The sequence below is a fragment of the Ciona intestinalis genome, unplaced genomic scaffold, assembly GCF_000224145.3.
Source record: "Ciona intestinalis unplaced genomic scaffold, KH HT000094.2, whole genome shotgun sequence".
Lineage (NCBI taxonomy): Eukaryota > Metazoa > Chordata > Ascidiacea > Phlebobranchia > Cionidae > Ciona > Ciona intestinalis.
Genome location: NW_004190416.2, coordinates 212,456 through 226,190, shown reverse-complemented (window position 1 = coordinate 226,190; position 13,735 = coordinate 212,456). Strand labels below are relative to the sequence as shown.

The window sequence follows — 13,735 nt, the reverse complement described above, 5'->3', positions numbered from 1 at the left end:
ATATGAAACAAAACACCCGTGTTATAACGCTTGTCTTTTTCCCGTCACGCGAAGATAAATAAGTGACGTTCATTATTAGTTACATATTATTTATATTATGCGTCCAATCTTTTATAAACCCAATACTAAGCAAACAACCTTCGCAATAACATGGACAATCCGCTGAAGGGACTCACCTGTTTCAATAAATAACCATTTCTGGACAAGCGATCGTCGGAGAAATAATATTCCAATATATCAGTCACACTACGTTGTTGTATCGGGTCAGGAATTCTGCATCCAACGCCTTCCATGCGTTCAACTGTCGCCTCAATAACTGGCATTGCTGAATGGCTGGATTTTTTCAACGGGATTTGGAACCCATTACCTGCAATACAGATTTAAACGGTTATATTAAAATTCAAGGTATAAGGGGGTCGGAAGAGGGAACACTTTTAGCACATAATATATAATTATCCTGATGATGTCTTAAACAATTAACAAAGGTATATGGGAGTCGTGAAGATACAGTTGTATAATTCTTTGAATGTTCTTTGTTTAATACCAAATGGGGCGAGAAAACAGAATAAAAAGGTGTCCCATTCCCCCCAACCTACTTTACTGTTGTTTTTTTTTTTGGGGGGGGGGGCATATTTTCCAATCGTGTTTTTAGCAATTAACAACGATCTTTAAGTCGTGAGGATACGGTTATATAATTCTTTAGATATATTTAATTTCGCCGCTACTATATTAATTATAACATGGACTCCTATATATATACTACCGTGCCCGTATGTGAATTTGTTGCACAACTCGTCCCCGCTGTTGCATGTATTGCGAAATTATATTGACTGATAATTTGTACAACCCATTAGCGACCGCTGAGTTGGAAACAATCAACATTTGAAGTACTCGACAGCCAAATGCAATCGATATATTTTACATATAGTAGGGTAGGGGGAGATGGGACTCATTTCATTCTATTTTCTCATCCCATTTGGTAGTGAACAAAGAACATTCAAATTTTATTTTTAAACCATATCCTCATTGAATTATTAAATTAAATTATTAAACCTCAGGGCTCCCAATGACCGTTGTTAATTGATTAAAACACGATCAGGATGTAATAGTATGTGCCAAAGGTGTCCCATCTTCTCCAACCCTACTATATACTTGTATTACTCTTGCCCAAAAAAAACGTTTGAAATTGAAGTCATCTAAAAATAAGAGAACATTCTTTAAGACGCCATTTTAATATACAATAACGTATTCCTTGATCAAATACGCATAATATGTTAAACATATCCGTTTAAAATAATCACAACTCAATTGCTTTGAAATATAAAGCATCTGTTATTTGTTAACATATTATTTTTAAATTAGCATTGTTTTCCCATTGGGCAAAAATTACACGGTACTTTGGCCTTACCGCAAATAACCTTCACATAAAATAATAAAAAGCAACACACTGTGTATCGTGGGCTTAAGTGGCTGTTATAATTCACCTAATTGTGTTTATGATAGAAGATAAGAAACTCGGTACGCCGCTCCGGAAGCTTGGTAAATGTTTAAGTAGCGTTGTAGCGAGACACTTTGAACCCAGGTTGCAATAAAACGGGACAGCTTTAGCACATACTATCCAAATATCCTGATGGTGTTTTAAACAATTAACAACGGTCTATTGGAGTCGCGAGGATACGGTTTTATAATTATTTGAATGTTCTTTGTTTACTACAAAATTGAACGAGAAAATAGAATGAACAGGTGTCTCATCTTTTCCCACCCTACTATATATTTAACTGCTTTGGCGTATGCGAATTTTATTATAGTTTGTAGAGAACCTAAAAATTCAGCCAGGAGTATTTGCAAGACACTTTGAAATTGGATTGATTTGGTGTCTGAATTAGTTTTAAATGCTTTATTGTTAAATATCGAGCCCTGATTTTAAGTTTAAATTGCTACATAGGCCAACTCAATAGGAATCAGCGCCCCCTAATTCAAATCAATAGGCGGTTTGCGGGAACAGGCTTCAAACAACTCGTTGTGTATTCCCTTTTTGTAGATGTGTTTTTGGGATAGCAGCCAATACTGGCCTATACCCGGGAAATGGCGTATCACACCGTAGGACACATTATAGATTTTATGTGTTTTTTAATATTCTTCAAGGTTAAATCTTTTTGATCGAATAAATCAATGTAATTTATTTATCCCCGCGTAGTGGGAAAACGACAGTCGTTACAACATGGTTGTTTTGGTTCATACATCTAAAGTTACCACGTATGTTACTTTGTGAAAAAATATTTAAAAATTGGAATATATCTGTTTACTAGCGTTATGTGTCACAATAAATCCTCTGCAAAAACAGGATAAAATTATATAAAACAACTCACCGGCTAATGAACTCTCGTTGCTTTCAAACGACTGACTTCGTCTCCGCGTACCGACGTTGCTCCCTCTTAACGACCTTTCACAGTTGGTAGCATTGCTCACCCGGGAAAAACCAACGGCTGCAAAAAAGGTGTTTTAGAGAATGTGTAATAAGGCGTTAAAAATGCGTTAAAAAGGCATGCACTAACGTAGAACCGTTAAAAATAATAAGGCGCTAAAAATAAGGCGTTAATAAAAAAGATTTTGCCTATTCTATACGGTGAAGGTTATACGGTAGTGCATGCCCTGGGACCCGGGATTTGGCCTAAGTTTGCCCATTATAAACCCAAAACTGTATTTTTTTATGTGTGAGGTGCCACGGCAATTAAAGCACACCAGGGAACTTAGAAATTTAGGCATGAGTTGACATTACCCCAACAATGTATATGCACATTCTAACCCATATAGAGTCCTACGCCCTACAATGACGAGTCGGCTCATTACTACAAATTACCTACAATTCTAAAAATATTTTTAACTTACAATTTCCTTGCCCACTGCGTCGTTTCGGAATCAGAATATTTCTCGGTTCGATCGGTGGAAGAAGTTGGTTCACCTCTGACATAGTGACCGTTCGTCCAACGCTGTGGGGGTCCAACACGTCCCCTGGTTTGACTTGTATATGCTGGGGCTGGAGGGGGTTCAGGTGACCCATAGTCGACATAGGGGGTTGGAATGTGACGTACTGCACCCCTGGGTAAGGATGGGGCGCCATGGGCATTTGGGGCGCTGGATAATGATGCTGGAGAAACCAGTTTGATCCGTCATTTGCTTTCACAAACACAGGGGTGACACCTCTGCCCATTGCCGGGTTCATTTGCATGTAACCTGATGCTAAAGCTTTGTCGTTCATGTCTTGCATCATTGTAGCACCGATGCTTCCCTCTCCGGTATGCTGGGCGATATGGACAAGCCCTCCTGCATGGCTAGGATGTGCAACAAAATGGTGAGGAGCTACCACGGCAGGGTCCCAGACTATTTGCTGGGGGCAAGCGCTCTGCATGTTGCTATATCTGGTTATATTTGCTACTTATGACCTGGGTAAAAACACATAAAAATTAAATCACAAAAAATATTTACCGAATTTTGTAGCCATAGACCAGAGACTTCAAAATAGCGTTGCTACTTGTTCAAAACATGATTAGGAATATGGAATCTTACCCAACAGTATAACTATAAACAGTGCAGCGTCTACGATTCCCACTATATCCCACATTGCCTGTAGATCTACTGCGAATTCGAAATAGCTCTCATGTTTATACAAACCTATTTTTTAATATACGACAGATCACCGACATAATTTTCAAAATGTGACATTTCCCTCAAAATGATGTCTACGAAAGAGTACAAACCGTTAATACGTTGTGCCTAAAATTTTCGTTTACCGTCAAGCGGGCGCGATCTTTCATTTCCCCAGAAAATTTTCTTATGTTCACAAAAACGTTAAACTTTTAGCCTGAAATTTCTGTTTACCAATAGACCTTTACGCCGAAACTCAAAACAAGCATCATATTTTAAAAAACGTTTTTTTTTCTCTTAAAATCAAAATACCTTTACAAAATTCAACATCGCACCTTAAAATTAATTATTCTAACACATACTACCCATTTTTTACGCATTTTCCTCAATCTATAAAATTGGCCTCAGAATTTCCCGAAATTCGACTTCAATGCCGCGCAAAACACAACAGACTAAGCTTTGAGTGTCCTCATGCAACCCTGTAACCTTCTGCCCGTGAAGATCATAATTATGAAAGTTTCTGCTCAAGCTTAACTTGTTCGACGGGGAAGGGTACGCGAACAGGAATTTGATGAATAATTAATGATTTTGTCGCTCAATAAATCGCTTCCACTGCCCAGGGAGCAGGCCCATAAAACTGTAATGGCCCGCCGACGTTTTTCTGTCCTGTCGTCAGCCATCTTTTTTGCAGCGACGCCACTCTATCGTTATAAATTATGCACCGACAGGTTTAATATAACTCAAACTCCGCCTGTTTCTGTCGCTGCACTCCAAGGTTGATACAAGCATCGACACGTACGTTCTACACAAAACTATACGCCCTATTATAACAATGTAAAGTAAAATGGATACCATAAGAACATAACATCTCATATCTAATTCGTATGGCACCCTTGCATTATATATCCTATTCTGCTTTCGTAACAATCGTGTTGCAATAATCGACACCCAAGAGCTCGAACATTTTTACACCTATGCGAAAACTGTTCCCATAAAGTATAAGTGCTGCGGGGTAGGATGGACACCGTTAGCACATGTTTTCCATATTTTCTTATCGTGTTTTCAACAATTAACAACAACGATCTTTTAGAATTGTGGGACTACGGTTAGGCTATACAATTCTGAAAATGTTTTTTGTTTACAACCAAATAATAAAATAAAATGAAAAGATGGACCATCTTACACTGACCTATAATATAAACGTAATCGTAATTCTTTGTCACCAAGGTATCGTCTACCGTGCGGCAATGTTTTTAAAATAATATTATGTCAAACAACAAATACAACAACGCAATAGTTATGTATACTGGCGCGCTATGTTAACTAACCTGCCTACGTACTGAGTTAACAACAATAATAACCACTAATATGGGTGACCCAGAAGGTTCAAGGTTCAAAACCCGCTGTGGGTAAAACCAAATCTAACGTTCAATAAAACCCAAATATTCATTTTCGCACAAAATGGCCTAAAACAAAACAGGAATATACTAATATGGTAACTATTTCTTATCATGAACGCATTTTTAAAGATAACTGAAGTCAGTATTTGCTGGCAGATTGTTCATATTTTATAACAAACGCTCACGCGATCAAAAAATCCCTTATATTTTCTCTTTACACAATATACACTGTATATAACATATATAGTGATCTAATATTTAAAAAGGGGAAAATAAATATCATTAAACGACAATAAACGGCCAACGGTTTATGGCGTCAGCAGGTAATCCGACGTTTTATGGCGACGGATCAATCTGCAGGTGTTTTTTCCGCGCTCTTTCTCACATATTCTCATAACGTGTTTTAACGACTGTCGCCGCTTCTCTCCGTTGTTTTAATAATTTGTATCTTCGCTATCGTGTTGGAAAATAAAACAAAAATTATGTTTTTTATGTCTATTTATTTGTTTTCAGTGTAAACTCACACTCATTATCAATTACTTGTGCGTATGTGTCTTATCCATTTGCGCGTTTAAAGATTGTATATTTATTGCTTTATCTCATATTTTCGTTCAGATATGGAACTCTTGTTCTTCGTTATAGTAATTGAAGAGACAAATACGAATTAATGCAAAACATAAATTCACTTATCCATTCGATCACGGAACAAAATCAATTTTAAACAGAGTAAAATGACTGAAATTTACCTGCAAAACAATGTTAAAGCTCACTATATAGGTGAAAACGTAATAAACTGCCTGTTACAAGTGACTGTCAAAGTTATGTTATAGTATATTGGTGTTAAATGGTTCATGTTTTCAATCTCTTTCATCGTCCCAATCGGTAGTAAACAATGAATGTTTACAGAACTATATAACCGTATCCTCGCGCTCTTATAAAATATTGTTGGCAATTGCTAAAAACACGATCACAAAATATTGAATATATGTGCTGACTGTATCCATCTTACCCCACAGTACTATACGTCCTAAAAAATAGTTCCTATTTTCGGATGCGTAGAATTACTGTTACGGCTGGGAAACTCATCTATTTTTCTTTATGTCTATAATATAAAAGGTTCGTTCTACACAAAACTGAACAAACATCGACGCTTAGTGGGTGTAAATTTCACCGAAAACGACTGGAAACTGTCGTGTCGTCGACCATTTACACCGATGTGGTCGTAAATCACTGCATGACCGATCTATTACTTAGATAGGAAAGCAAACAAACTTATTGTCACTATTTGTGTTTTCTGTACATGATAAACGTATATAGTAGGGCGGGGTAAGATGTTCCATGTTTTCAAATATCGTCTCTTTTATAGAAAACAAAGAATATTTACAGAATTACAAAACCGTATCCTCACGACCCTCATAGACCGTTGTTAATTGTTTAAAACACGGTCGGGATATTTGTATATTTTGCACCAAAGGTGTCCCAAATTACCCCACAGTACTATAATTACATAACCATGTGCTCCTAAACACGCCTAAGAAATATGGGATGTTATGTGCAAACGGTATCCATCTTACCTCACAGTAATAAACTCTATGACTAATACTAAACAAACAACAAGCCATGACGGTTCATTTTAGTATATGTGGATCAAATTAATATAGAATATACGTAGGCGAGTATCCTGTAACAGAATCTTTTATAGCGCCCGCTGCTATAACAGGCGTACGTGTTTATAAAGCAATATTCGTGTTGAATATTTATGAAAATATCAATACCTATATAGTAAGGTGGGGGAAGATGGGACACATTCAATTTTATCCTCCCATTTGGAAGTAAACAAAGAACATTTAAAGAATTATAAAACCGTATCTTCCAACTCCTGTAGACTTTTGTTAACTGTTCAAAACACAGGTTATTTAGATATTATGTGCTAAATGTGTCCCATCTTTCCCCACTCTTCTTTAAACGTATAGTAACCGCAAAAATTCCCAGCTTAAAATATATAGCTACAATAAGATTGTAGCCTCTGATTCAAAGTACATATATAGAAGGGTGGGGGGATACGGGACACCTTTAGCACATAATTTCTAAATATATTGAACGTGTTTTAAACAATTAATGCCGTTCTTTGGTAGTCGTGATAATACGGTTTATAATTCTTTGAATATTCTTTGTTTTCCACCAAATTGGACGAGGAAATGGAACGAAAAGATGTCCCATCTTCCCCCACCCTACAATAAGTCAAAGCACTTTTGAAACCAAACAATTGGTGTAAGTTAGAACGCTAGTATATTGTAATAAAATAAGTTCTGACAAATTTACAATCGACAAACACCGTGGAAGATCAAACGACACAATCTCGTAAAAGTAGAAAGCCAAGAAATTTACGACTTTCTGTATATTTGTTAGTGCGGAACTCGAATCTGAACTTGATTCTAAATATTTCAATGGGTAATTGACCTTTTTTTCTCAAGTAAATACCAAACGCCGCCACAATCAACTAAAATTAATTATGCTCTCAATAGTTAACATTGCATAGCCTGAATGACTGATGCTCTGTCGCAGGGTCGCCAATATTAAGTTGTTTGAACTAGATACACCGGTACTTGAAAAAAGTTAATCATTTTCGAAACTAAACCCTTATCTTATGTAACATAGATACAAACCTTAACCGAAACCAAGCTCTCCACCAATATATATATATATAGGTTGGGGTAAGATGGCCCATATTTTTATTCATTTATATTCCCTTTTGGTAATAAGCAGAATATTTATTGAATAATAAAACCGTAGCTTCACTACTCTAAAAAAACGCTGTTAATTTTTAAAACACAGTTCAATATACAGCTGAAATAATGATAATTCAGCTTTTTTAACCTTTTTCCACTCGCGTGTCACTTTTATAAAGAGAACTCGCAACGTTTATTTAAAAGTTACGGTTTTAGTCAAAAAACCTACTCTTTTATTTCATTTACTGGTAATTTTTTTGATTATTGAACCTAGATAGTTACTTGAGTACCACCTGAAAAACACCTGTATGTACCAAAAGGGGTACGCCTTTCAATAGGTTGAGAACTACTGGTATTATGGAACAAAATAATGCAACAGTATACGTACCTATGTATAAAACAGAAGCGTATACGCGCTATATACAGCGCACTACTGTAGACAAAACACCAATTGACAATGTGTGTTTAGACATCTACAACCTTGCACGCGTACGAAAGAGTTTAACTAAGTAATTCAGCTACACAAACAAACCTATATCCAGTCATCGGCAATACTCGTTCCTCCTGTACACAGAAAAACTCACATGACGTTGCTCTAAGACGGTTTCGTCACCATTCATATTTGTTTTCCCACACACCATTTACTGATTTATCTGTTACAAAAAACTAGGGAACTAGTAAAGTACAACGTGCCGCACTACCCGGATTTTAACTGTATCTACGCACAGTATTCTTGGTTACCGTCTTTCACAAAGCGTACGACGTGAAATACACGGAAGTAGCCTCAAGAATATGACTACTAAGGCGACTAAGGTGGCATATTCTTTTTTAAGCGATACAGTCACTGACAATGCTAACTTACCGCCTAACCAAACTGAAGCATTAGATCCTTGGTTGGAAAACCGTCGCTATACATTCATATAAACACATTATACACAATACGGCGTACTATTACCGCGTATATAGCATCCACAATAACGTATAGGTCTGTTGCTGACGAAGCATGCAGCGTTCTGTTGCCTTCCAATCAAGCCAAGAGGTACTGCGTCGCCTGATAAAGAGTCAAGCACTCTTATGCTACCGGCTTTGCAATTTGGTATAAGACTGCAGTGCTCGCCTGCTCGCGTCGTTAACTGAATGGAACCCTGAACGAGAGGCGGAAGGTTCATAATGTTTCGATTGCTTTTTGCGTGGAACCTTAGACGAAGTTCCTTCTAACACGCTAATACTGCACGACCTGCCTACCATTACTACAATTGGAAGGCGTTTTACTCTCGGACGGCGATAATACGTCGTCTTATCGAACGACTTGCTTTCTAATTCGATCGACGTGCTGCTGCAGTCGGTTAGCCAGACCACACAATGTTTTATCTGCAATTTAAATAAAACAAGTCAGATTTTAAACCGCGATAAAGCTACATAAGCTCATTGAGCTTTGGGAGCATAGCAAGGGCTATGGGAATGTAACATATGAAGGCAGTTTATCAACCACACCGCTACCGTCACGGTGGGAACTTGTATTAAATATCTACACAATAGGCGACACTTCAAACGCCAAATAAACTGTCTCCTCTTTTCGTCTTCATTAATCAGCACGCCCTTAAATGACGTGGCGCACATTGTAAAACCTCTATCCTTGATCGTAATTTCATTACCCGTAGCCGTTTATTAAAAGGCTAGACGACCGTATTAAAGTTTTAATACAACTTTGCGGCAACCCGTATTCCTTTAATGCAACAAACTTTGGCAACGCGACGCTGCCATCAAGGCTTGTAGATGTGGCTTCACTGCAAGCAACCATGTTATTCTCACACGTATACAAGCCCCATGCCACTATGCTTGCTGTGAACATGACACTAATTCCATGCCTACGTCGGTCGTCACTGTCGCGGTCCGACACTACGTAACGCGTGGAAATTAATTCCCAAGCGAGTTTGTAACAAGAATAAGATGTAACGAAGTGCAGGCGGTCGTGTTGTATCCTCGTTAGCACTAATTGCTAAACATACGATTAATCCCAGAAGTCTCATCTGACACAACATAATATAAAACCGTCTCAGTATAGAAGAAGTTTCAAATACAAAATACAGAGCTTTAATTCCGTGAAATGTTAAATGAATGTAACTTACTTTATCCTCGCGTGGCCGGAAAACGACAGTCGTTATAACACGGGTGTTCGTACACCTAGTGCCAGTTTACGAGTTACCATGCATGTTACTTTGTGGGTGATTGTTATCTGTATGCTTTCTTGATAAACCCATTGCTTTACCGTGCCCATAGTACTAACATTGCACTGCTGGAAATCCAGGCTAATGTAGTCGCTATGTATATATCTAGAATTAAAACTGCTGCCTACAACCAACATGTTAAATACCTAAACGGCGCTTCGTGCAATATATAGTAGGTTGGGGTAAGATGGTCCATTTTGATTCTTTTTTATCGTTCCATTTGATAGTAATCAAAGAATATTTACAAAATTATATAACCGTATCGCCACGACTCTATATAGCGATGTTATATGTTAAAAACACGACCAGGAAATATGGGACATTGTATGCTTACTATCCATCTTACCCTGCAGTTCTATAAATACAACACATTTAAAACCATTGTTAACATTACATCCTTTACTTCTATCCATCTGTAAATCGCTGCCTAAACAGATTTAGCTTCAACATACAAACCATGGACCTGCCTATCTCAGCAATCAGCATCAGAACCTATACCGCCATAATAACCGAAACCGCTTACTTCGTGCCTGCATTCAACGTCTCAAACAATTTACAATAAAGCAGCAAAAACTAGACAATTTACAATCAAACTTTAACATACAACCCATGGGCCTGCCTATCTTAGAACCTATCACCGCCATAATAACCGAAACCGCTTACTTCGTGCCTGCATTCAACGTCTCAAACAATTTACAATGAAGCAGCAAAAAACAGAGTTTCGCTTCGTATGGGAGGCGTCGGTGCTTACTTTGCTTGAAGTAATATTAATCAGCGTTTTTTGTGCTCGCAATGCATTACGTCTTGAATGTAACTTGTTTATCCACACAGCTTCCATCACTTATGTTGTGCCATTGTTTTTAGGCCTACTTGTATGGTTTATTGTTAGTTGTTTATCCTCGCATGGCGTGGCAACGACAGCCGTTATAACATGAATGATCTGTTTCATACACCTCGTGTCTGCTATAGGGAGTTTCCATGTATGTAATCGTATCTATATGTAGGAAACCTTATCCTTGCGATATCGTGTAAAAAGAAATAACAGTACAAAGCAAGCTGTAATATGATTTGTCAGTTGTTATAATACGCCAAGAATAAAAAACATACGTAATGGTAAAACGCAACTTAGTTGGCTTATTTAATTAAAGCTGATAAATATTAATTAAAGCTGATGACTGTAGAAAGTGTGCGTAATGATTTAGCTCAGAGTTGACACAATATTCGGTTGTTACGTAATAAATCAATGTAGTTTCACCTTACTCATAACACGCATTACAAGTCGTTTTGTTTTACTTCCTCTTTGTCTTATTTATCCTCGACGGTGCAACTACAGTCATGTATAGTAGGATGGGGGAAGATGGAACACCTTTTATTCTATTCTATTTTCTCGTCGCATTTGGTAGTAAACAAAGAACATTCAAAGAAATATAAAACCGTATGCTCACAATTCCCATAGACCGTTGTTATTTGTTTAAAACACGATCAGGATATTTCGATATTGTGTGCTAAAGGTGTCCCGTCTTCCCCCACCCTACTATATCACGAATACCCTAACTATTCATACACCTTGTGCCCGCTAACAAGTTATCAACATACGTAACTTTATGGGTGATTTTGTTTTCTCTATAGCTGACCAAGTAGACAATACATTAGTGACCACTGGGTTACAGCTACAGCTTATCTACTTTATTTTAAACATATTCTGTTCATATTTCGCGAACAAAGGACAAACAAAGTCATATTTGTATTATTCTTAATGCTACTAAAACAAAATAAAACAATTATAGTTCGATCTGTGCTCTGTTAGATTCAAAACGACATATTTGCAAAAATCACCAAAATTTTTAGTTTGAGGAACATTCGCCTACAACCTACATAGCGTAAATAGCGATTCAAATTTGCATACAAATGCATAGGTTAGGGGGGACGTTTTGGAAAAACAGCCAAAGATTTTAATTTGAAAAGCGAATGACAAACTTGTAGGTAATTGGGCAGAGAAAAATGTATAAATATAATGGTTTTTGAGCATTTTAGAGTGGGCAATATAGCTATATAGAAGCCGTAAATTTATGAGTAAACCAGTTTAATAAAATTATTATTTTTTAACCAATTTAAGAATTAAGAAGTGGACATAAAATAGTTTACTTATTTGGTGTTTAAGCTAGAGCAACTCTGGCTTAAATACCAGGTCCAACGGCGTGGCTTGCTGTAGGACCTCACCCATACAGAATAGAACAATTAACACCAAAAGTTAGATAACAATTTAAATGACCAAAAACCGTTGGTGTTTTGCAAACCATGGTTTAAGTTCCCACCCTTGTTATATTGATTGTAAGATAATGATAAATGTACAAGAAACACATACACAGTGTTAATTCTTCAAACGTGATTAAACTTAAAAATACATTAAAAAACTAAAATTAAAATTACATTGGAAAACTAAAATTAAAATTACATTGGAAAGCTAAAATTAAAATTACATTGGAAAAAAAAAGTTACAAACGCATATCACATGTTGAACAAAGACATCTAACAGAACTAAGGGAAACCTACACCCAGTGTTGTTCAGTGTGGGTGTATGTTGTACAAAACATGGCAAAAATCAACAAAAAATAAAAACACTCCTTAAAACTTAGTGATTTCGACCAAAAGGGCCCAACCGACGCTCAATTACACAGGTGACACATATGACCCATTAAGTTAGGGTGAAAAATAGTTTGAAACAAAACAAAGTCTTTATAACAAAATATTTATTTTAAAAAACAATATTTAACATCCAGTAAAAATGACTATTACCGTTGTTTTTTATCTGTTTGCAATTTGCGTAAATTATAATTTTAGCGAAAAATGCAATCAATGAGTTAGACATGTTATATACTAAAGTGCTTAGTTTAATATAACTACATTATATGGGTGGGGTAAAATGGGACACCGAGAAAATAGAATGAAAAGTGTCCCATCTTCCCCTACCTTATATGGATGGGAATGTGTTACTACTGCATAGTCCACTATTGGGGTAATACATATTTAATAAACCTACAGAAAAAAAACACATTTAAAGAAAGAGATGGATTAAAAAATACACATAACGTATTATGGTAGTCTTGAATGTTCATGATAGAAAAATAAAATTAATTTAATTTGAGAAAAAAAAAATAAAAAAATTATTGTCATGTCCATTGTGTGCTACTATTATGTCATAATGTTTATTATTATGACACGTTGTTTCATGTTGAAAAGCTTGGTTTTGATATCTCGTTGAGTTTGGTTTGTGCAGCGTGTATGCGGAAGTGAATACGAGACTCCATTGAGTAGTGTGAGTACGTTTTCCTGTAAGTGATGTTAGATGCATAGGTTAACTATATATATATTGATAGGTTGTCTAAATTGTGAAGCAAACAGTATATAATTAAAAAAATAAAATCACCCACAAAGATATGAGGTAACTCAAAATGAAGCGCGAGGTGTATGAAACAGCACTCCCGTCTTATAACGACTGTCATTGCCATTCTACGCGAGGACAAATAAGTGACATGCGAGGTAAATTGTTATAAAAACTGTCGTTTTCCACCCACGAGAGGATAAATAAGTTACAATTCTACCATATTTAGGTAAGTAGGGTGACTCTGTTTGAATAAGTAGAGTAACATTGTATATGGACATTCTATTCTACATGGGTTAGTTCGTACAGTGTAACACCCTATGGACCTTAGATTAGGCCAGAGATGCCCAT

General features: G+C 36.6%; 2 protein-coding genes across 3 annotated transcripts in view; both read right to left on the bottom strand.

The window, feature by feature from the left end:
- Window positions 1-2,265: 2,265 nt before the first annotated feature.
- Window positions 2,266-4,144, bottom strand: LOC113475061. The gene is made up of 2 exons (XM_026838501.1): window positions 2,890-4,144; window positions 2,266-2,486 (listed from the first exon to the last, which is right to left on the bottom strand). Exons 1-2 carry the CDS (start codon window positions 3,407-3,409, stop codon window positions 2,281-2,283), a joined length of 726 nt encoding a protein of 241 aa, XP_026694302.1. The 5' UTR covers window positions 3,410-4,144; the 3' UTR covers window positions 2,266-2,280.
- A 7,583-nt stretch (window positions 4,145-11,727) lies between these two features.
- LOC100179132 (tetratricopeptide repeat protein 39B) overlaps window positions 11,728-13,735 on the bottom strand; it is an 11,460-nt gene continuing 9,452 nt past the window's right edge. For both annotated transcript variants that reach the window (XM_009863098.3, XM_018815591.2), the window contains exon 16: window positions 11,728-13,332. In XM_009863098.3, coding sequence (XP_009861400.1) covers window positions 13,230-13,332 — 103 coding nt within the window. In that variant the 3' untranslated portion in view covers window positions 11,728-13,229. The remainder of the gene's footprint in view (window positions 13,333-13,735) is intronic.

What these genes read in the sequence shown, in the direction of transcription:
- LOC113475061 (XM_026838501.1), bottom strand. Translation starts at nt 3,409, where the DNA reads ATGCAGAGCGCTTGCCCCCAGCAAATAGTCTGGGACCCTGCCGTGGTA. An exon ending in ACGCAGTGGGCAAGGAAATT is followed by an intron (nt 2,487 to 2,889) that starts GTAAGTTAAAAA and finishes CCTTTTTTGCAG; the next exon opens with CCGTTGGTTTTTCCCGGGTG.